We start from the raw sequence: 25,337 nt of genomic DNA on the forward strand, positions 1-25,337 counted from the left end.
TTGTGCCAGATATGACTCCAATCAGCGGAGAGTTTTCCCACTGATTCCAGTTTTGTAGAGCTCCTTAATGCCAACCTCGGTCAAATGCAGCCTTGATGCCAAGGACTGTCACTCTCAGCTCCCCTCTGGAATTCAGCCCTCTTGTCCATGTTTGAACCAAGGCTGCAAAGAGGTAATTGGCTGAGTGGCCCTGATAGAACCTAAACTGGGCATCACTGAGCAGGTTATTGTTGATGATGATACAAGAGATATATGGATGTCCCTATCAGAAAAGGATTGAGACACTGATCACTTTTCTCTTGGAAAAAGGTTGAGGGTGGCCTAATAGATATCATTTAAATTATGGAAGGTTTTGCTAGAGTGGATACAGAAAGAACGTTTCCTCTTGTGGGGATGGCTATCAATACAAAATGGCCACCATAAAATTAATAGGAAATTTCAATATCCAAAGAGTGGTAAGAATATTGAACTCGCTATCACCGCCAATTATTGAAGTGAATAATACTGATGTATTTAACAGGAAGCTTGACAAGCATTTCATGGAGAAAGGAATAGACGTGTCAGATGGTAGATTTAGATGAGAACAGGCATGAGTAGACCAGTATGCACTGTAAGGGCCAAATAGCCCATTCCTATGCTGCTTATTCTTTGTAGGTAACCTGTTATCACATCAATGGTAATGAATTTTAGCTTTGGTTTTGCGACTGGTATTGGCTAAATGTCTATTGTCCTCTGTTTACTATCTTCCTGCTTTGTTAAATTGACATGCTCTTTTTGTTGCCCTCTGTGGAAAGTTTTCTTGAATGTGAAGAACTCTGCAAGATCAAACCTGTAAATCCACTGTCTCTGCAGATACTTCCTTTAATGTTTTTAACAGATGCAGGTCATAAGAATGTCAGGATTTGTAGCTTCTTCTTCCTATTCTCTTTACTAAATATCTTTTTCTAAAACATTGGCAAAAATTGTGTCTTTAGGCAGCCACATCTATCAAGCTCTGTCACTGTCCAAAGCACCCTTCATTGAGCTTAACAGAAAGGATACTGAGGTTCTGCATTGATAACAATGGGCATAATCTACCTGTACAAAGCTTATTGTGCACATTCCTAGAAAGGCGTTGTCCGTCCCCATCCTCAATAATGTCTGGTGGAAAACAGATGGATGCACAATCATCATTATGGTTAGTGCCGTGAATTCGACAAAATATTTCAGGAAGATTTTGGAATGTTTAAATGAACACAGAAGAAAGAATGTGTCAGAAGAAATATTTTCATGTGTATACACACTGAATTGACAGCACTGCTATATATTATCTGGAGCTTAGAAGGAGAGCCTATATGAATGAAACATACAAGATTCTGAAGGAGCTATGTCAGTTAGATGTTGAGATAATGTTTCTACTGTTTGGGGAATCTGAGGCTATGGGTCCAATCAGTTAGGACTGAAATTACAAATACTTACTCAAAGAGCTGTGAATCTTTAGAATTGTCTGGCCCAGAGCTTTATGAAATTTCTTATATTGAATACATTTAAGGATGGGATAGGTAGAACAGGTGATGAGGGTGGTGCTGAGTTGGAAGGTTGGATCTGGGATAAGGTGCGGGGAGGGGAAATGAGGAAACTGGTGAAATCCACATTGATGCTGTGGGGTTGGAGGGTCCCAAGGCAAAAGATGAGGCATTCTCCCTTCAAGAATCGGGTGGTTAGGGAGTGGCGATGGAGGAGGCCCAGGACCTACATGTTCTTGGCGAAGTGGAAGGGGGAGTTAAAGTGTTCGTCCATGGGGCGGTGGGGTTGGTTGGTGCGGGTGTCCCGGAGATGTTCTCTGAAGTGTTCTGCAAGTAAGCGTCCTGTTTCCCTGATGTAGAGGAGACCAAATTGGGAGCAAAGGATCCAGTAAATGATGTGTGAGGGTGCAGGTAAAACTCTGATGGATGTGGAAGGCTCCTTTGGGGCCTTGGATAGAGGTGACAAGGTGCAGTGGCAGGGGAAGGTGCCAGGAGGGGAGGGTGGGTTGGTGGGGGGTGTGGACCTGACAAGAGAGTCGCGAAGGGAATGGTCTTTATGGAACGCAGATAGGGGTGGGGAGGGATATATATCTCTGGTGGTGGAGTCCATGTGTAGGTGCCAGAAGTGGCGGAGGATGATATGATGTATACGAAGGTTGGTGAGGTGGAAGGTGAGGACCAGGGGGGTTCTGTCCTTGTTGCAGTTGGAGGGGTGGGGTTTGAGAGCGGAGGTGCTGGAAGTGAATATGACACTGGGCCTTGTGTAACTATTAAGTGTTTTCTAAAGTTTACTGCTCCGTTCAGAACCTAATTTTTGCACATTAACTGTGCAAGTTTTGAATTAGATCTGTATAACATAGCACAGATCTTGATCCCTTTCCTCATGCTGGATCTTACATTAGTGTGATGTAGTTGTGCATTCTGGAAGCCACATATATTCACACATAGAACTCTGTTCTTTGCAGACAGAAAGAACATTTACATTTATTTGGTGATAAAAGATTCACCTAAGATTAACAAGCTTGGAAAGACAATGGGACCAGGTTGAGAGATATATATACTGAGTAAGTTTTGAGCAGCAGAGTAGAATAATTGATATGTGCTATCATATTACATGTATATTAATCACTTGATGGCTAGATAACAGCAAAACCTGGAATGTTTTCTCTCTCTCTCTCTCTAACTCCCACCCCCCGATTCATCCTCATCCTCCTGTCAGTTAGTGCCCTACATAATGCAAACTGGGCAAACAACAACTCACCAAGACCTCAAAGGCATATTATATATTTGTTGCTGCTCTGGATAAGGGATAACAATTAAACTAAACTTGGTCCCAGGTTAAACATTTAACAAGTCAAAGACTCTAAGGATTTTTAAATTGCATAGCCTTTGTTTATCCTGTCTGTATTACACTATCATTTTTAAATGTTTTGCAAAATTATGCATTGTTCTTAACTCTTTGGAACAAAATTTCAGCAGGCCAAATATGACTGACAAACATTAAGATGAAACTTAAATCTTGTTTTGATTTTTATGTTTTTTCTGGAACTTGCATTCACCTTTATATTAAACATAACCAATTTGACTGACCACCTATGTCAGACACTCTTCACCACCCACTACAGTCCATCAATCACGAACATTCTGAATCATGCCAAAATAGCCCTCACTATCCTCTGTCAATTACAAGATTCATTATTCATCACGTATTAGTCAAACTGTATTGAGATTTTGGACACAGGTAAGAAGACTATATTGTGATGCCTATGGTGGAGTCAAAATTAATTCTCCAGCGCCAGCACTCCAGGATGAGGTTCTGGTGATACGCAAAGGTTATGTGTACAGCTTTTAACAAATCACAAAAAGATCCTAGGTGAATATCTTACCTCAGCAAATCCCATTCCATGTAACTCATCCTTTATTAATCCCTTTCATCTTAGATACCAGTTTTGCAAATCACTCTGTGTATAGAACAGCGCAGAACAGGCCCTTCGGCCCTCGATGTATACTTCTTCAGAAATAAAAACTTTTAAGGTGTTATTGGATGGACTTCATAGCAGACTTCAATCAACTCTTAAATCAATAACAACTTAAATTTTCTGATTTAAACTCAATTTTTTTAGCACCAAATTCCCGCTTTGCTGTGTATTGCTTTCTTAAAGCAATTCGCTAATTCAATAAAACATGACAGATTTAAAAGGGATAGATTAGTTTCAGGAGCTCATCACCTAGTAATAAGTATCAAAATTATGTGCAGTAGTCACTTCTCAGTAGTTCCTCTGCTGGGAAGATAGCTTCCTCTGCTGGGAAAATAGCTTCTCTAATGTAAATACACCACCAGAAGAAGGGCAATGTGGAGTACATCAACATAGAAGTTCAAGTGTTTACCAAAAGTTGAAGTGGTCTTTCTCTCCAAGTGAGCAATAAGAGATTCATTTTAAAAGCAGCTTGCAATGCAGCTTTGGAATTAAAGACACTGCTGGATTCAAAATGAATGAAGAATTCTGTCAGTTTGACCCCTATTATTCCATTCATCCATACTGGGCCTAATCCATTAATATATGGGTAGGTAGCAAGTGGGAAACTATTTTATTTGGATACTGTATTATTGTCAGGTCAAGCATAAATGATTTTAAAACTATTATTTACTTCAGCAGGAACAAAAGATGAACTCATCATTAGCAATATGGTTAATACCATTTTGATGCTTATTTCAATGGTTCTGCTTTTAGGGGAAGTGGGGTAGGGGTAATATCACTGGATTGTTAATCTGGAGGTCCATGGGTGACCATGAAACGATTGTGAACTATAAAAAGAACTGGTTCACTAATGCACCTTAGGCAATAAAATGTGATGTCAGTTCAGAGTCAAATAGATCATTGCTGACTCTTCACTGGCCTCTGAAAGTATGCTGAGAAGCTACTCAGTTGTATCTAATTGCTAAAACACCAAAGTGAAAACTTAAATTGAAGGACAAGCTGGTCAACCTTCGCATCAATAATGCACAGTCATTCCTGTTAACCTTTCAAATGCCTCCTAACATCTAGGTACTTGTGACAAAATTGGTAGAGTTGCCCCACAGACTAGTTTGACATATGCATACCTTGCAGACACCACCATTACAATATCAGAGGTAGCAGTGCAGTGTTATATAATTGGAAGGGAGATGCCCTGGGAATCCTCAACATTAATTTGGATCCCATGATTTCTCATGACATCAGGTTAAACATGCACAAATAAATCTCCTGCTCAATATAATCTACCTCTGCTTGGCTAATGAATCAGCATTCCTCCATGTTGAAAATCAGTTGAAGGGAACAGAGGGTGATGGGTTACAGAATACAGTCTGGGAACTTCAATGTCCATTACCAAGAGTGACTCAGTAGCACTGCTAGTGACCAGGTTTGTTGTGTCCTAAGGGTCATAACTGCTAGACGAGGGGTCTGCAGCACATAATGAGGGAAGCACTTACTTGATGTTGCCCTCTCTAAATTACCTTTCATAGGTGCACCTCTCCATGCCAATACTGGTAGAAGAGAGAGCACTGCACAGTCCTTGTGTAGGCAAGGACCGGTCTTCACTTTTCAAATACCCTCCACTATTTTATGTCTTATTCACACCATGGTAAATGGGATAATTTCTGAACAGATCAGGCAGCTCAGGACTGAGCATCCATGAGGTGCTGGCCACCAGCAGCAGCATCTGAATTGTATTCGATTACAATCTGTAACCACGTATCTCTTGAAATCTATCAGTGCTGACAAAATTCCAGTTGAAGACTTGTGCTTCAGAATTAGCTGCACCTCCAACCAAACTATTCCAGGAAAATGATAATACTTGCAACTATCTTGTAATGTAGAAAATTGCCTGTGCACAAAAAGCAGGATGGTTACAATCAAGCCAATTACCATCCTATCATTCCACTCTCGCTCATCAGTAAAATAATGGAAGGGGTGGTCAACTGTGCCATCAAGCAACGTCTGTTCAATAATTATCTATTCTGAAGCTTAGTTTGAATTCTACCAGTGCCACTAAGTTCCTGACCTCATTATAGCCTTGGTTCAAGATGGACAAGTGGAACTGAACTCCAGAGGTAAGATAGAAGTGACTGCTCTTTACATCAAGACAGAATTTGACTGAAAATGGCATCAAGAAGCCCAAGCAAAAGTGGAGTTAATAGCAATTTGGGAAAACTTTCCACTTGTTGGAATCATACCTAGTAAAAAGGAAGATGGTTGCAGTTGTTGGAGGTCAATTATCTCTATCCCAGGACATCACTTCAGGAGTTCCTCAGGATAGTGCCCTAGGTCCAAACATCTTCAGCTGCTCTACCAATGACTTTCCTTCCCCACTACTGATGGCTTGGGGTTATCATTGACCCAAAACTAAATTAGACTAGATATCTAAATACTGTGGTTACAAGAGTAGATCAGAGGCTAGGAATTATATGGTAATTAACTCACTCGCTGTTTCACCAAGACCTGTCCACTATCTACAAAGCACAAGTTGGGAGCATGATGGAATGCTCTTCCCCTGCCTGGATGGGTGTAGCTCCAACAACACACAATAGGCTCAACAGTTCCCGGACAAATCAGCTCACTTAACTGGCATTTGATCCACAATCTTCAAAATTCACTCACTTCACCACCATCGCATGGCGACAGCAGTGTGTTCCATCTATGAAGTGCACTGCAGCAAATCAAGGCTCATCAATGAGTACCTTTTATTCCCAAGGCCTCTACCATCTTGAAGGACAAGGGCAGAAGAGGCTTTGGAACACCACTACTTGACAATTACGCTCTAAGCAATATATCTTCCTAACTTTTTCTATATTGCTGTTCCTTGGAATTGGTGTTACAGTGGATAAACTTCCAGTTCTTTTACTTCTGGGAGCTGGGCAAAGAACTGATCTGAATTAATTCACTGTATGGAGAATATTCAAAGTAAAGTCGGTTCATGTCAAGTCAGTGCTCTAAAATATGATTAATTACTGCTTTAGGTTAATCTACAATCTCACTTAAAAAGACCACAAGCACTTCAATTATAAGTAATGTGTTAAGTATCTGCACATCAAAAATAGCCACAAATAAGCAATGTATTGGCTAACAATTATACTTCAATAATAATGAAGATAGAAACAAACAAGTATTATCATATTATACAAAGATAGTTTAATTGTGCGATTAACAATTAATAACCATCCCCATTTGAACATTTTTGCATAAAGAAAACCTGTGATGCTTTAAAAAAAAGTCTAACATGGTCAGGTTTAACAAAATAATTTGTGATCTCATAGTTCCACATTGCAATATAACTCAGAAAAACAGGTACACTTGTGATCTTCATACAGAAATTTATACTGAAAAAAGCTTCAATCCATTGTAAACTGAAGGAAGACACATTGCAACACATCTATTTTTCTGTGAAGTTTATAAGTTATCTAATGTATTTTATTTTTTATTGACCTATATTCATTTGCATGATGGTTTAACATTAATATAGAAAATTGCATACACCATAAAGAGTGAAGCCCATGGTATGAATTGCTTTGATAACATACAGCAGTTTTTAGGCAAATTTTAAAGCACAATTTTTCAATTGAAACTTTTAAGACACTTTGTATCACTGCCCATCAAAATACATTTATAAATAGAAAAAGTCAGTATGAAAAAGCACTATGTTACATGTAACAGAAAATTCAAAAAATTAATTACATCATGAGGCTAACTTTTCTGAAAATAAATAATCTAGACTACACAAAGTTTAAAAAAAAATTGTGTTTCACATTTTAAAATCAGGTAATGACAAGACTCAAAGTTACAGTGATTGCTCTCTTGCAGAATAATTGAATGATGGCAGTGCCATATTACACAAGGCAATTATTGGCATATTTTCCATTAACGCTGCGTTTTACAGCGAGCAGTTTCTTCATTTTTTTTGCAACTTTAACAATATATAGCTAAGCACAAAGTATTCTCATTTGTAATTTTGTTAATTTTGAAAAGGCCAGATTTTCCTTTTAAGTTGCAAGAAACATACTGGTTTGGGTGGAGAATTGAAACTGGAGTGTTTGATCCATTCAGAACTGGCTATCCTGTGATCAGTTGTGGAAAGCTTCTGAATGAGCATTTTAAGTTTGACAGCTAATACAGTCAAACATCATACAGTGTCAGTTTCCTCTGTTGATGTGCCGTACAAAAACTGTCATTAATCAGTAAACAGCAGTTACAAAAAATGTTCAAGGCAATCCCAAATACTTCATATGTAGCTGCTTGTTTGCTTGAAAGAAAAAATGAAAAACTTCTAGTGCAGTCTGCATTATCCACAGGAGATTTGTTCAGTCTTTTACTGGGACTCTTTATATTTATTTGTGCAAGTTTGTAAAGACAAATTGGTCTTTCTGATGAATAATGCAGGAAACAAGACGGGTTTTCATGTAATTATACATCTGTGGCACAGTTACAAAAAGAAAATGTTCATATGATATCAGGGTCAGTCTTTTGGTTCCTGATCAGGATCTAAGTTATTTGTAGTCCCTTCTCCAGACAATGTCTCTTCCACTTTAACTGAATATATTTCTTTTGAACTTTTGCCTTCCTCGCTTTCCTCTGAGTCCTCCGAGTCTTCCAGCAATTCCTCTTTTTCATACTCAGCCACATCCACCTCCAAACCTGCATGGTCCTTCAGCTTACCATGATGCTTTAGATGGTAACGTTGGTTTTGAAAAAACTTTATGATGGTATACTTGGGCAGGTCAAGTTGAGCTGAGAGTGTCTGAATTGCTTCTTCATCTGGGTACAAACCCACATCTTGAATAAAGCTCTGTAAGATCCCCAGGGCTTCGACAGAAATTTTAGTGCGAGATCTGGGCTTATGCCGGCTCTCATCTTCTGATTCTGCTGGTGTTGATGTTGGTTGTTTAGGTGCAAGTCGGGGTGCTGCTGGCTGTTGCTATAAGCAAAGATAACTAATCATTAGACTGTTCATCACACATTAACATGTTAGCATCATTGAAATGCTGAAATAAGCTAAAACAACTTATATACATGATTGGAACTAATGACATAGGAAGAGAAAAGGATGAGATTCTGAAGGGAGAATATAGAAAGTTAGGAAGGAATTTAAAAAGGAGGTCCTCGAGGGTAGTAATATCTGAATTACTCATGGTGCTGCGAGTTAATGAGAGTAGGAATAGGACAATACAGCAGATGAATGCGTGGCTGAGGAGCTGGTGCAGGGAGAAGGGTTCACATTTTTGGATCATTGAAATATCTTCTGGGGTGGAGGTGACCTGTACAAGAAGGACAGATTGTGCCTGAATTGGAAAGGACTAATACACTGGCAGGGAGATTTGCTCGAGCTGCTCAGGAGGATTTAAACTAGTAAGGTTGTTGGGGGGGTTGGGACCCAGGGGGATAGCGAGGAAAGAGATCAATCTGAGACTAGTACAGCTGGGAAAAGGAGCAAGTCAAACAATCAGGACAGGCAGAAACAAAGCAGAGAACAAGGTAGGACTGATAAATTAAACTGCATTTACTTCAATGCAAAAGGCCTAACAGGGAAGGCAGATGAACTCAGGGCACTCAGGGAATATGGGACTGGGGTATTACAGCAATTACAGAAGAGTGACTCAGGGATGGACAGGACTGGCAGCTTAATGTTCCAGCATACAAATGCTACAGTAAGGGGAGAGCAAGAGAGGAGGGGAGTGGTATTTTTGATAAGGGATAGCATTACAATTGTACCTAGGGAGGATATTCCTGGGAATACATCCAGGAAAGGTATTTAGGTGGAACTGAGAAATAGGAAAGGGATAGTCACCTTATTGAGATTGAATTATAGACCTCCTAATAGTCAGCAGAAAATTGAGAAACAAATTTGTAAGGAGATTTCAAGTATCAGTGAAGGAAAGGCTGGTAGGTGTAGGGAAAGCAGGATTACTAAAGAAATTGAGGGCTTGGTTAACAAAAAGAAGGAAGCATATGTCAGGTATAGACAAGATAGATCAAATGAATTAATAGAAAATATGAAGGCAGTAGGAGTATACTAATAATAGAAATTAGGAGGGCAAAAAGGGGACATGAGATAGTTTTGGCAAATGGGGTTAAGGAGAATCCAAATGGTTTTTACAAATACATTAAGGACAAAAGGGTAACTAGGGAGAGAATAACGCCCCTTAAAGATCAACAAGGCGGCCTATGTGTTGAGCCGCAGGAGTGAGGGAGATACTAAAAGTGTATTTTGCATCAGTGTTTACTGTGGAGAAGGACATGGAAGATGCAGAATGTGGGGAAACAGATGATATCTTGAAAAATGTCCATATCACAGAGGAGGTGGTGTTGGATATCTTGAAACGTATAAAAGTGAATAAATCTCCAGGACCTGATCAGGTGTATTCTTGCATTCTGTGGGAAGCTAGGGAAATGATTGCTGGGCCCCTTCCTGAGATATTTGTATCATTGAAAATCACAGGTTAGGTGCCAGAAGACTGGAGGTTGGCTAACATGGTGCCACTTTTTAAGAAAGGTGGTAAAGGAAAGCCAGGGTACTATAGACCGGTGAGCTTGAAATCAGTGGTAGGCCAGTTGTTGGAGGGAATCTTGAGGGACAGCATTTACATATACTTGATTCCTGAAGAAGGGCTTATGCCCGAAACGTCGATTCTCCTGCTCCTTGAATGCTGCCTGACCTGTTGCGCTTTTCCAGCAACACATTTTTCAGCTCTGATCTCCAGCATCTGCAGTCCTCACTTTCTCCCATATACTTGGAAAGGCAAGGACTGATTAGAGATAGTCAGCACAGCTCAGTGCATGGGAAATCATGTCTCATGAACTTGATTGAGTTTTTTGAAGAAGTAACAAAGAGGATTGATAAAGGCAGAGCATTGGATGTGATCTATGTGGACTTCAGTAAGGCGTTTGACAAGGTTTCTCATGGGGAAACTGGTTAGCAAGGTTAGACCTCATGGAATACAGAGGAGACTAGCCATTTGATACAGAATTGGCTCAAAGGTAGAAGACAGAGGGTGGTGGTGGAGGGCTGCTTTTCAGACTGACCAGTGGTGTGCCACAAGGATCAGTGCTGGGTCCACTGCTTTTCGTCATTTACATAAATTATTTGGATGTAAACATAGGAGGTATAGTTAGTAAGTTTGCAGATGGCACCAAAATTGGAGACGTACTGGACAGTGAAGAAGGTTACCTCGCAGTATAATGGGATCTTGATCAGATGGGGTCAATGGGCTGAGGCATGGCAGGTGGAGTTTAATTTAGATAAATGCAAGGTGCTGCATTTTGTAAAGGCAAATTTAGCAGCACTTATAAACTTAATGATAAGGTCCTAGGGAGTGTTGCTGAACAAAGAGACCTTGCAGCGCAAGTTAATAGTTCCTTGAAAGTAGAGTTGCAGGTAGACAGGATAGTGAAGAAGGCGTTCAGTAGGCTTTCCCTTATTGGTCAAAGAATTGAATATCGGTATTGGGAGGTCATTTTGCAGCTGTACAGGACATTGGTTAGGTCACTTTTGGAATATTATATGCAATTCTGGTCTCCTTTGTATCGGAAAGATGTTGTGAAACTTGAAAGGGTTCAGAATGGATTTACGAGGATGTTGCCAGGGTTGGAGGATTTGAGCTATGTGGAGAGGCTGAACAGGCTGGGTCTTTTTCCCTGGAATGTCAGAGGCTGATGAGTGACCTTATAGAGGTTTATAAAATCATGAAGAGCATGGATAGGCAAGGTCTTTTCCCTGTGGTAGTGAAGTCCAGAACTAAAGGGCAAACGTTTAGGATGAGAGGGGAAAGATATAAAAGTGACCTATGGGGCAGCTTTTTCACACAGAGGGTGGTGCGTGTATGGAATGAGCTGCCAGAGGAAGTGGTAGAGGCTAGTACATTAGCAACATTTAAAAGGCATATGGATGGGTATATGAATAGGAAGGGTTTAGAAGGATATGGGCCAAGTTCTGACAAATGGGACTAGAATAGTTCAGGATATCTGGTTGGCATGGATGAGTTGGAACCAAAGGGTCTGTTTCCATGCTGTACATCTCTATGACTCAATGACTCCAGGTGTTTTAATCCCATTGTTTTGGCCTTAGTTCAATGCAGAAGACACAGGAGTACTTATTTATTTGACAGGTTTCATGTTAAAACAGCAATTCATCAAACTGTTATCAATTAGCAGTAGGCTAAAACCTTTCCTAGGGATTGTCTTGTAGATTACTCAGTAAGGTATACTAACCTGAATTGGCTCTGCAGAAACATGAAGGATGTGGGATGGTCGGTCTCCATGGTGATGGATCATGTTGCTTTCTTGCTCATAAATGGCATCTCTCTCAGCCTGAGGAAGGCTCAAGAACCTCCTGATCATTGATAAGTTTTCCCAAAGAGTCCTATTCTCTGGGGAGGGGTCTTCTTTCCAACGTAGCAGTTCACATAACCACCCCTTGGTAGAAGAATGTGAATAGAGCAAGACACATTAGTTTCCCACCATATTCTCGGCACAATTTATCAAAATATCCCAAAGAGTAAGTAACCATTGAAAGTAACACACGAACAAAAGGAAAAATCCTGCATTTATATAATAAATTTCAATGTTTCAGGGAGTTCCTAAGCATCTTCCAACTCTTCAAATTCTTTTGGAGATTACAGTCCCGGTTGTAATGTGGGGAACTGTGACAGCCAAAAAACCCCACAAAACAGCAGTCAAATAGTGACCAGATAGCCTGCTTTAACTGATTTTGGTTGAGAAATCACTACTGGTCAGAACACAAGGGTGGACTCCTTTGTTCACCTTCTAAATACTGCCATGGGATATTAAATGTCGTCTTAAGAGGGCAACTTGTGCCTTGGTTTAACGTGTCATATAAAAGTAGCAACTCGGACAGAGCAGCACGCCATTGGTATTTTGTGTTCAAGTGCATTGCAGTGGGACTTGAGCCTACAACTTTCTGACTGAGATGTAAGGGTCTACAAGTCAAAACATCTGTTTGGGTGCAAATTGAAATGCTGTTGGCAGGAGACCAACCAGCAACTGAACTGCTCACAGCCTGCAACTGTGCAGAAAACATTATGGTTAAAATTGGAACTTTGCTAACAAAGCAACAATAAATTCATAACAAAATAATATTTAAAAATTCCCAGTAAAAATCAAAATCATTAACAATGGCAGAGTGACTCAGTAGTTAGGAGGCCTCACAACACCAGGGACCCATGTTCGATTCTAGCCTTGGGTGACTTTCTGTGTGGAGTTTGCATGCTCTCCCCCTGTCGGCATGGGTTTCCTCCCACAGTCCAAAGTTATGCAGGTTAGGCAGTTTAGCCATGCTAACTTGCCCCGTAGTGATTAGGTATGCACAGGCTAGCCATGGGAAATCTGGGGTTATGGAAATGAGGTGGGGGACTGAGCCTGGGTGGGAAGCTTTATTGAGGGCCGGTGCAGACTCGTAGGGATTCTTTGATTCTAATGGGAAGAAGTGGTATAGTGGTAATGTCATTGGATTAACAATTCAGAAGCCCAGGCTAATGCTCTGAGGACACTGGTTCAAATCATGCAATGACAGCTGGTAGAATTTAAACTCAATCAATAATTTTAAAATGAACTCCCTTCCTAACAGCACAGTAGGTATCCCTACACCCCATGGGGTACATTGGTTCAAGACATCAGTTCAAAACAATGGACTCAAATCACTGAGCAATGAGAGATGGGCAATTAATGCTGGCTTACCCAGCATCACCTATGTTCTGTGAACTGATAAAAAAAATGCTGTACACTATTTGATTCATAGATGTAACCTTATCTTAAGAAGAATGCATTACAACATAGAACGTAGAACAGTACATGACATACGGTCGTTTGGCCATCGATGTTGTGCCGACCTTTTATACTACTCTAAGATCAAACTAACTTACATACTCTTCATTTGCCTATCCACTTAAATGTCCCTAATGTATCTGACTTTACTACCACTGCTGGCAGTGCATTCCACGCATCCACTACTCTCTGTGTAAAGAACCTACCTCTGACATCTCCCCTAAACCTTCCTCCAACTGCCTTAAAATTATGACCCCTCATGGTATTAATTCAGGCAAAAGTATTCGGTCTATTGAGCCTATTTGTACCACATAACCCAGATACGGTTATAATGTAATTTTCATTGCCCTGAAAGGCAATTCCAGAATAGGTGTTGTACTTCTTAGGTCAATTGTCCTTCATACCATAGCTGAAGCACCTGAACAACGATTACTGTTGCAGACAGCATTTGATAACAACAATCTACATTCTCTGGAACAGATTCTCTTACAATCCTGCACTATTACCTGCAAAGTCTCTCAAAATCCCCTGCATCAATCTGTTACCCTCTCCTTAGATTTATATGTTACCCCTTTGTAATGTTATTAGCAGCTGGATTTCCTCTATCAAGGCAGGAAACTGTAGTTAGAACTCCTTCCAGATCCCGAACCCATCCCCATTTGAAAACTGTCTCTCTTTGCAATTTTGATTGGGAACCTCTTAACAGAGATGGAAGCATGTTCCTTGTCCAAATATGGGTCATGAAAAGACTCTGAATTGTAGAATGATACAACACTGGAGGCAGCCATTTCGTCACATGTGAGCATGACATGCCTCATTTACCTCATCCAACTTTCCTGTAGCCCTGCAGATGTCCACTTTTTAAAACATTTTCATCAACAATATTGACCTTTAGGAATGTTGAAGGGACCCACACTGATTCCAGCATCCTTTTTATTACAATAGAATTGTAAAAATTGTTCATGTTGATTTTGACATCCTTTACAAGATTCATATTTTTTGGTAGTTCCAGTTATTTGTTGGGGCACTATTTGTGGTTCTTCGTATTGTCCTAGTTACCAGACTTATGCTCTTTTTAACTCACGCAAATTCTTTCTCTCAGTCTCTCAATAACTTGGTTCGACTGGGCCTGTATTCATTAGAGTTTAGAAGGATGACAGGGAATCTGACTGAAATGCATAAAATTCTAACAGTACTGGACTGACCAGGTAGAACCAGGGGTCACAGTCTCAGGATACAGAGTGGATGATTTAGGACTGAGATTGAGTAAAACTTCTTCACTCAAATATAGTGAATCTGTGCAATTCTCTCCCAAAGGCTGTGGATGCCAAGCCACCAAATATATTCAAGAAAGAGACAGATAATATTTCAGATATTAAAGGCAATAAGGGGTACGGGAAGGAAGTGAGAATATGGCATTGACACAGAAAATCAGTCATGATCATATTGAATAGTGGAGCAGTCTTTAAGGGCTGAATAGCCTAATGTTGTTCCTAGTTTCCATGTTTTAAAGGTAATCACATCCCCAATTAGCTGAATGTTGCGCTCTCCACCACCTACCTTGGTCTTTTTTGCCTTTTTTGTGGACCATCTTCTCTTAGAATGAAGCAAAGGGAGGGATTAAATGAGGTGGAAATGGCTGGCATCACTATGAATGCTAGTGCAGGTGCCGGAAATGTGAGGTGTCCCGAGTGATTGAATAGGTGGTGCAGAGGCCATGTGAGTTTAGTGGTGTGGGCTAGCGTTAGGTTTAGGGGTTATTGGGTGGGTCAGAGCAAGTGAGGGAAGTTGTTGCGTGGCATAGTAAGACCATGAGCCTTGGTGAAGATGGGTGTTGTAGTAGAGATAGTGTGACTGTGAGGTAGCAAAAAGAAGAAAGTGGCACTTAGTCTCATAGAGCAGTGAAAGTAACTGAGCTTCTCCCTGCATAGCTGGGTATTCCTCAAACTACACTGACCTGGCTGGCAATCTCAGACTAGGCTGGCAGGATATGGTGGCATGGTCTCCTCTACTGGTCCTGAGGGAGACGGATAGCTGTCCCTTGTAACGCTCAGTCCACCATGAGGTCTGTGTTCCCTCTAAGTTTTGTGTCTGCACATTCTGTGCATTGACTTCCGGTTTCAGTAGCAGCTGCTGTGCATGGACCTCGTAGATCTGCACAGCAGGAAAAAGATATACAAAGAACATCGCTTGAACAAACTGAAGTGTCAACTTCTCTTGTCCAAAACATCTGTATCAATTGTTAGGAAATGTTCAGGGCTGCCCAGACTGACATTGTTCACAGCCTGACATGGTGCGTGGCTGAGCTGTAAAGATGCTGCCAACACTGGAATCTTGAAGGTCTTGTTAGTGGTGAGCACTGCTGCCTATGGCCAGTGGTAGGAAATGACAAATGCGATACCGAAGGGATGTGGTGCATAGGTAATAAAGTTAGCTTGGGGAGATAGTGTGAGAATTCTTGTTAGGCCTCAGGGAGAGAAAACCTCCAACACAACTCACTAATATCAAAAGTTAGCCAATTTCTGATCAAATTCAGCCCCTTGAAATTTATACTATACTGAAGATTTTTTTGTTTATATACTATTATTCTATTTCTAAAACATTACTATTACAAGCAAACCTTCAATGTTATCATTGCATTCACGGTTAAAAGGAACTGACTGACTGGCTTTATTTTCTTGGTGTGTTCTGAAAGTTCACTGCCGAGCCAGTTAAAATAGTGGCTGTGGCATTTGCTGCTGTTTAAAGCTCAATGTTAATAGATCTAGTTGTAATTTTCCATCAACTGAAGTAAATAGCTGGAAATCTGTCGACAAGAGTGTAAGTTAAAATTTCCAGTCTCTCTGTTTATGCAATGTAAAGGCAATATGAAAGTTGAATGTTTAATAAAATATTTCTTCCAAAGCTTACAAAGCCTTCTTTTCTGATATTGGTAATGGTTTTTGATTGACATCACATTAAAGGGAAATCAAGCCATTGAGGTAGCTGAGTTAAATTCTATTACATAGTTAGGCCCTTGCTGGAGTATTATACCCAATTAAGGAAGGATATTGGGAAGTACATAATTCTAGTAAATAATTGCTGTATGCTCTTCAATTCCTTGACATCTTTCTTAAAGCTTGATGCCAGAATTAGACAGAATATTCTAGGTACAGTCTAGGGACTAATTGTAGCTAATTGTAGCTGCTGAGCTTAAGTCAGAAATTTCCCAACTCACTGGCCTACCTCAGTAAAATGAGCTAACAAGCCATCAGGTTTTTGCTCCAAGTTGGGGATCTGAGTACAGGATAGAGTTATACAGCATGGAAACAGACCCTTCTGTCCAACTAGTCCACGTCGACCATGTTCCCAAACCAAACTAGTCCCACTTTCCTGCATTTGGTCCATATCCCTCAAAACTTTTCCTTTTCGTCTACTTAAAAACCAGGGGAAATTCACAAAGAACGCCTGCAACTCAGGTTTAAGTTGCAAAATCCATGCTACTCTCATTCCATCATTTTTGTTAGTCACACTCATTGATCCTGGAAGCAATTGCTAGGAAGACACCAGAATTTGCGAGAGCTGGTTAATGGATTATAGGCCCTCTAGACTGCACATTCCCTCAGCTCCTTTCCACCCAACATGGATCTTAACAACCCATGTCAATTCAACATTCCCAGCATATCCCATGGCCTTCCAAACCAACTCAGTGATCCCACCCAACCCCAACACACCAAGTCTCAACCATGTGAAGATCTCACAAGCCAAGTGAAGAGGAAATAACATACAATCCAAATATCTATGAGAGCTCTCACTCTGCACATTTTCTGAAAAAGCTTCCATTCACGTAGCCAATTCAAAGTTTTAAAATCATAACTGGTTAATCTCTTGTAAAATCAAACTCTTATTCATTCCTCGCATAAAAAATCCTTTAGACACTTCTTTAAGCTTTCAATTTTCTTTTTCACTCATGGCACAGGTGCAATGCTGGCTGGACCATCCTTAGTTGCCCTTGAGAAGGTGGAGGTGAGCTGCCTTCTTGAACCACTGCAGACTATATGTTGTAGCTTGATCCACAATGTCCTGAGAAAGGGAATTCCAGGATATTAACCCAATGATATTGAAGGAATGGTGATATATTTAAGAAGGAATTATATGTTACGTATAGATAATTTGAGGTCAAGTGAATCTCTTGAAGAGTATAAGGGGTGTAAGGGAAATCAGAAGGGCAAAACAGGATATGAGATAGCCTTGGCAGGTAAGATTAAGGATAATCTAAAGAGATTCTGTAGGGATATTTAGGCAAATGAGTAACTAAGGAGAGAATCAGCCCCCTTAAGGATCAACAAGGTTGTCTACATGTGAAACTACAGGAGATGGGAGATATACTAAACAAATATTTCACATTAGTCTTTACTGTGGAGAAAAAAACTTGAGGCTAGGGAACATAGGGAATTAAATATTGATGTCTTAACAACAGTCCACATTACAGAAGAAAAGTGCTGGAATCTTAAAAAAACTTAAAGGTGGATAAATCTCTGGGATCCAGGATATGTATCCCATGACGTGGTGGGAAGTTAAGGAAGGAATTGCGGGGCCCCTAGTGGAGATATTTGTATCATCTACAGCCATAGGTGAAGTGCCAGTGGACTGGAGGGTGACTATGTTGTATCTCGGAACTACAGATACGTGAGTCTGACATCAGTCGTGCGTAAATTATAGAGTCATAGAGATGTACAGCACAGAAACAGACCCTTCAGTCCAACTTGTTAATGCCGACCAGATATCCCAATTCAATTTAGGCCCACCTGCCAGCACTTGGCTCATATCCCTCCAAACCATACCTATTCATATCCCCAATCAGATGCCTTTTCAATGTTGCAATTGTACTAGCCTCCACCACTTCTTACTCCGTACATGCACCACCCTCTGTGTGAAAAAGGTGCCCTTAGGTCTCTTTTATATCTTTACCCTCTCATCCTATACCTATGCCCTCTAGTTCTGGACTCCCCCACACCAGGGAAAAGACTTTGTCCATTTATCCTATCCATGCCCTTCATGATTTTATAAGCCTCATCCTCCGATGCTCCAGGGAAAACAGCCCCAGCCTATTCAACCTCTCCCTATAGCTCAAATGTCCATACAGCTGCAACATGCAATGGCGGCACGGTGGCACAGCGGTTAGCACTGCTGCCTCACAGCGCCAGAGACCCGGGTTCAATTCCCGCCTCAGGCGACTGACTGTGTGGAGTTTGCACGTTCTCCCCATGTCTGCGTGGGTTTCCTCCGGGTGCTCCGGTTTCCTCCAGTCCAAAGATGTGCAGGTTAGGTGAATTGGCCATGCTAAATTGCCTGTAGTGTTAGGTAAGAGGTAAATGTAGGGGTATGGGTGGGTTGCGCTTCGGCGGGTCGGTGTAGACTTGTTGGGCTGAAGGGCCTGTTTCCACACTGTAAAGTAATCTAATCTAAATCTAAATGACCTCCCAGTTCTGTACTCAATACTCTGACCAATAAAGGAAAACATACAAAATGCCTTCTTCACTATCCTATCTACCTGCAACTCTACGTTCAAGGAGCTATGAACCTGCACTCCAAGGTCTCTTTGTTCAGCAACACTCCCCAGGACCTTACCATTAATTGTATAAGTCCTGCTAAGATTTTCTTTTCCAAATTGTTGGAGGGAATTGTGGACATAGGATTTACATGCATTTGGAAAAGCAAAGACTGATTACGGATAGTCAGCATGGGTTTGTGTGTGGGAAATCATGTCTCACAAACTTAACTGAGTTTTTTGAGGGCATAACCAAAAAGATTATGAGGGCAGAGGGTAGACATTGTCTGCACAGACTTTAGTAAAACCTTTGACAAGGATCTGCACAGTAGAATAATTAGTAAAGTTAGATCACATGGGATTCAGGGAGAATTTGCCAATTGGATACAAAATTTGCTTGACAGTTGGAGACAGAGGCTGCTGTAGAGGGTTGCCTTTCAGATTGGAGGCCTGTAACCAGTGTGTTCTGCAGGGATCAATGCTGGGTTCACGTTTCTTTGTCATTTATATAAACAGTTTGGATGAGAATTTAGGAGACACACTTAGAAAGTTTGCAGACGACACCAGAGTTGTTGGTATAGTTGACAATGAAGAAGGCTGTCTAAGATTATAAAGGGATCTTGATCAATTGGGCCAATAGGCTGAGGAGTGACAGATGGAGTTTAATTTAGATAAATGCAAGGTATTGCATTTTGGTAAAATAGACAAGGCTGAGACTTGGAGTTAATGGTAGGGCCGGCAAGTCTGGTAGGTGTAGGGAATACTGGATGACAAGAGAAATTGAGGTTTTAGTCAAGTATAAGAAAGAAACATATGTCAGGTTACAGACAGTAGGGTCGACTGAATTCCCAGAACAGTATGAAGGCAGTAGGAGTATTCATAAGAGGGAAATCAGGAGGGCAAAAAGGGGGCATGAGATAGCTTTGGCAAATAGGGTTAAGGAGAGTCCAAGGGATTCTACAAATACATTAAGGACAAAAGGTTAACTCGGAAGAGAATAGGGCACCTTAAAGATCAGCAAGGGCATCTATGTGAGGAACCGCAGGAGATGGGGGAGATAGTCAATGAGTATTTTGCATCAATATTTACTGTGGAGAAGGATATGGAAAATAGAGAACGTAGAGAAATAAATAGTGCTATCTTTGTCCATATTAGAGAGGAGGAGATGCTGGATGTCTTGAAATGCATAAAAGTAGAAAAATCCCCAGAAACTGATCAGGTTTACCGTAGTACTCTGTAGGAAGTGAGGGAAATGATTGCTGGGCCCCTTGCTGAAATATTTGTATCATTGATAGTCACAGGTGAGGTGCCGGAAGACTGGAGGTTGTCTAACTTAGTGCCACTATTTAAGAAAGGTGGTAAGGAAAATCCAAGGAACTATAGACCGGTCAGCCTGACATCAGTGGTGGACAAGCTGTTGGAGGGAATCCTGAGGGACAGGATTTACATGTATTTGGAAAAGCAAGGACTGATTAGGGATAGTCAACATGGATTTGTGCGTGGGAAATCGTGTCTCATGAACTTGATTGAGCTTTTTGAATAAGTAACAAAGAGGATTGATGAGGGCAAAGTGGTGGTCGTGATCTGTATGGGCTTCAGTAAGGTGTTCAACAAGATTCCACATGGTTAGCTCACACGGAAGAGAGGAAGAACTAACTATTTGGATACAGAACTGGCTCAAAAGTAGAAGACAGAGGATGGTGGTGGAGGGTTGCCTTTCAGACTGGAGGCCTGTGACCAGTGGTGTGTGACAAGGATCGGTGCTGGGTCAACTGCTTTTCATCATTTACATAAATGATTTGGATGTGAGCATAGGAAGTATAGTTAGTAAGTTTGCAGATGACACCAAAATTGGAGGTGTAGTGGACAGCGAGGAATGTTACCTCAGATTACAACGGGATCTTGATCAGATGGGCCAGTGGGCTGAGAAGAGGCAGATGAGAATTTAGGAGACATGCTTAGAAAGTTTGCAGATGACACCAGAGTTGTTGGTATAGTTGACAATGAAGAAGGCTATCTAAGATGGAGTTTAATTTAGATAAATCTGAGGTGCTGAACTTTGGAAAGGCAAATCAGGACAAGACTTTTACACTTAATGGTAAGGTCCTGGGGAATGTCGCTGAACAAAGAGACCTTGGAGTGCAGGTTCAAAGCTCCTTGAAAGTGGAGTTGCAGGTAGATAGGATAGCGAAGAAGGTGTTTGTAATGCCTGCCTTTATTGGCAAAGCACTGAGTATAGGAGCTGGGAAGTCACATTGAGGTTGTACAGGACATTGGTTAGGCCACTTTTGGAATATTGCATGCAATTCTGGTCTCCAGAATTGGAAGGATATTGTAAAACTTGAAAGGGTTCAGAAAAGATTAACAAAGTTGTTGCCAGGACTGGAGGGTTTGAGCTATACGGGGTGTCCCTATAGAGGTTTATAAAAGCATGAAGGACATGGATTGGGTAAATAGACAAGGTCTTTTCCCCAGGGTAGGGGAAAACTAGAGGGCATAGGTTTAATATGAGAAGGGAATGACTTAAAAGGGATCTAAGGGGCAATATGTTTAGATTAGATTTCATACAGTGTGGAAACAGGCCCTTCAGCCCAACAAGTCCACATCGACCCGCTGAAGGGTAACCCACTCAGACCCTTTCCCCAGCCCTGTGTTTATCCCTGACTAATGCACCCAGCGTTATGGGCAATTAAGCATAGCCAATTCACCTGACCTGCACATCTTTGGATTGTGGGAGGAAACCGGAGCACCCAGAGGAAACCCACGCAGACATGGGGAGAATGTGCAAACTCCACACAGACAGTCGCCTAAGGTGGTAATCGAACGCGGGTCCCTGGTGCTGTGAGGCTGCAGTGCTAACCACTGAGCCACCGTGCTGCCCAGTTCCATACACGCATGTACGGTCCATGTATAGAATGAGCTGCCAGAGGATGGTTATATAAATAGGAAGGGTTAAGAGGGATATGGACCAAACTCTAGCAAATGGGTCTAGATTTATTTAGGATATCTGGTCGGCATGGATGAGTTGGATTGAAGGATCTGTTTTCGTGCTGTATATCTTTATGACTCTATGACTCTATATCAATTCAGTGGCAATTCGGTGGGCGGCACGGTGGCCCAGTGGTTAGCACTGCTGCCTCACAGCGCCTGAGACCTGGGTTCAATTCCTGCCTCAGGCGACTGACTGTTTGGAGTTTGCACGTTCTCCCCGTGTCTGCGTGGGTTTCCTCCGGGTGCTCCGGTTTCCTCCCACAGTCCAAAGATGTGCAGGGTCAGGTGAATTGGCCATACTAAAAAATTGCCCGTAGTGTTAGGTAAGGGGTAAATGTAGGGGTATGGGTGGGTTTCGCTTCGGCGGGTCGGTGTGGACTTGTTGGGCCGAAGGGCCTGTTTCCACACTGTAATGTAATCTAATCTAATCTAATGTAATCTAATCTAACAATAACAGGTCAGAGGCTAGGAATACTGTGGCGAGTAAGTCACCTCCTGACTCGCCTATGCCTGTGAAACACAATGTGAACTCAGCACCACCTGCTCAGATAATTTCAGCTTTCGAAACTCAGTCAGTCTTTTTGACATGATATTGTCTGAACTGGTTAAAGAGGTGAATGGATTTCTAGGTGCTCTATAGAAGATACTGATTGGGAAGGCAAAGAGATCAGGATTAATTTATAAAGATACTGAATACAGAGGAACCTCGATTATCCAAATATCAATCTCTGAATATCCAAAGGAGATTTCGAGGTCCCGATAGAAACATTACATCAAAGAGTGTTTCCAACACTGATCGCGTCTTTTGTTTACAATGATTAAAAACAAACTCGGTTACTGAAATGCTGCTGAGAACAGTCCTGGACATCGATGAGAGCCTAGGCACTGTCTCCAAATGATTGTCTTCCCGCTTTCTCTCTCTCCCCACACTTTCCCTGGGGTTCTACACAGGGATGTACCTAAACCACCCCTTCCTGGGTGGATGGTGGGTGGGACAGAGGCAGACGGGGCAGCGTGGTTACAGGTGTCGGGGGTGGGGGTGTTGAACTGGGCAGGATTGGGGGGATCACCAGGGGGCAGGGCTGTGGGGCTCAGATGGCGGCGGGGTTGGACGCGGTTGGGGGGCGGGCTGTCGGATGGGGTGAGGGGGCTTGCGCTCTGTGTGCTGCTGCCTAGTCTCCTGAACGGGTAACGGATTTAGCAAATTCTCGCTGTGTCAATCCCATTGACTTGATTGGAGCGGGGTGGGGGGATGGTGGTGGGGAAGCTTCAGCAATGCTGCAGGTCCCTTACACACAAGTGTGTGTCTCTGCTCAGAAACAAATCCTGAGACAGAGATAGGGAGCAAGGCAGGCAGACCGAGGAAAAAGGAAACTTCAGAGGACAGGCATTGAATCAATTAACCAAATGAAATTGTGCCCGCCCATCTCGTTCAAATAATCGAGGTTTCTTTGTATACTGGCCATACCAGCTATATTGCATTCTTCTTTACAGAAAGCATCTTGGAGTCATGGAAAAGATACAGAATAAACTTGCTAATATGATGTTGGAGGTAACAGGATGTGATTAGAATGACAATACTGAATAAATAATGTCTATTTACTGATGTAGAAAGAGTTAAGCAAAGATTCAATTGTAAAACCTAAATGCCTGGTTGGGTTGTCCTGTGGATGAATAATTCAAGCAATGAATTAGTAACAAGGGACAAAAAGATTTAGATTAATTAAAGTGTTATAGTGTTCTAATGTTCCCAATACCAAGGTTAATTGGAATACACCATGACCAATAAAATATCAGTTGAATCACACTTTTTAAGAGGAATAGGGCAAATACTTGAAGATAGATGTTTGATAGAGCAAAAACAGCTCTGTTATGGAATGTAATGGCCAAATGACATATTTATGCATCAAATATCTATATTATAAACATCGCATGCTTTTTCCTACTGTATCATTCACATTTTTACCCTTACGTTTTAAATCTCACGTCAAGCAAATATGCAGAATATGTACGAGTCATATTATTTAACAATTAGAGACATTTATCTCTTTTCTTAAGATTCTTGTTCCTTTCCATGTTGCATGTGAATAAAGTGCAACAGAATCACAAATGGAAATATCACACAGGTTGTACATTTTAATAAAAAGAGTCCATGGGACAACTGTTAGGCTATTAACAAACATGGTCTTAGTCCAAGTTCTATAACTCTCACAACAGGAGAACATCCAGTTCAATAGATGGTCTAATTACTATGTCAGTTCGTTGGTGCATTGTCTCTCCTATCTTGAGAATTTCCTACAAATAAACTGCAAAATATAGACTTTGACGTCAGCTGTGATTAGTGAAATAGAATTGTCAGAACAAGATTGGCAGGTGTAATGGTGATGATCAACTATTTCCTTTTACCCTTCTTTCTTACATTGGCTAGTACCATAATATCTGAATTACGGAAATATTAAGCCTTGATTTTAATTCAGGATGACAATTAGGCAGTATCTGAGGGCTCAGATCTGCAGTCCCGATTACTCTATTAGTGTGCAGCCTGGGCAGGTTTTTTTCTATTTTGTGTTTTCACTCAATACCTCTATCTGTGTATTAACCAGAGCATCATAGGATGAAGGGGCAGAAGAAAGCCAGTCAGCTCATTAAGTCTGCTCCACCATTCAATGAGATCACAGCTGACTGGAAAATCTTAACTCCACTTCTCTACTTTTCCCCATAATCCTTAATTCCCTTAATGATTGAAAAACTGTCTATATAATATATAATCGGTCTAGAAACAGACCCTTCGGCCCTACAAGTCCACACTGACCCTCCGCAGAGTAACTCACACAGACCCATTCCCCTACCCTATTACCCTACATTTCCCCTGACTAATGCTACACATCCCTGAACACTATGGGTGATTTAGCATGGTCAATTCACCTGACCCGGACATCTTTGGACTGTGGGAGAAAACCGGAGCACCCAGAGGAAACCCACTCAGACACAGGGAGAATGTGCAAACTTCACACAAACAGTCACCCGAGGCTGGAATTGAATCCGGGTCCCTGGCACTGTGAGGCAACAGTGCTAACCACTGAGCCACTGTGCCACCCCTCCTAATAAGCCAACTTCCACAGCCCTCTGTGGTCAAGAATTAAAAAGATTCACTACCCTCAGAGAAGAAATTCCTCATCTCATAAAAATATGTCAATAACGCCATCAGAAAAAACTTTCCTACTTTCAGCTAAGTGTTTTGTTGACCAAGGCAAAGATGAATTGATAATGATCATTAAACTTGCATCCAAACTGAACTGGGCAATTTCAAATTATGCTGGAAAGAGTACTAGCTCTAAACTAGCTCATTGAGGAAGGGCGTTTTGCTTCATGTCCCAATTCCAAATAAAGTATTTTGATTCATTTCACACAAAAACTTTTATGCTATACATAAACTATACCTCAATAAAGGTGATGCTTGAGTTGTCCCAGCCTTGCCCTGTACTAACATTCATCATA

At 41.3% G+C, this 25,337-nt stretch overlaps 1 protein-coding gene across 6 annotated transcripts in view; it reads right to left on the reverse strand.

Annotated features, from left to right (window-relative positions):
• Positions 1 to 6,657: 6,657 nt before the first annotated feature.
• The window catches only part of satb1b (SATB homeobox 1b), a 132,452-nt gene continuing 113,772 nt past the window's right edge, over positions 6,658 to 25,337 (reverse strand). For all 6 annotated transcript variants that reach the window (XM_087987291.1, XM_087987295.1, XM_087987290.1 and 3 more), the window contains 2 exons: positions 11,747 to 11,950; positions 6,658 to 8,456 (listed from right to left, as the gene is read on the reverse strand). In XM_087987291.1, coding sequence (XP_087843417.1) covers positions 7,998 to 8,456; positions 11,747 to 11,950 — 663 coding nt within the window. In that variant the 3' untranslated portion in view covers positions 6,658 to 7,997. The remainder of the gene's footprint in view (positions 8,457 to 11,746; positions 11,951 to 25,337) is intronic.

The sequence above is a fragment of the Chiloscyllium plagiosum genome, unplaced genomic scaffold (genome assembly GCF_037043375.1).
Source record: "Chiloscyllium plagiosum isolate Xiang-an unplaced genomic scaffold, Cpla_swu_hap1 HiC_scaffold_5, whole genome shotgun sequence".
Classification (NCBI taxonomy): Eukaryota; Metazoa; Chordata; class Chondrichthyes; order Orectolobiformes; family Hemiscylliidae; genus Chiloscyllium; species Chiloscyllium plagiosum.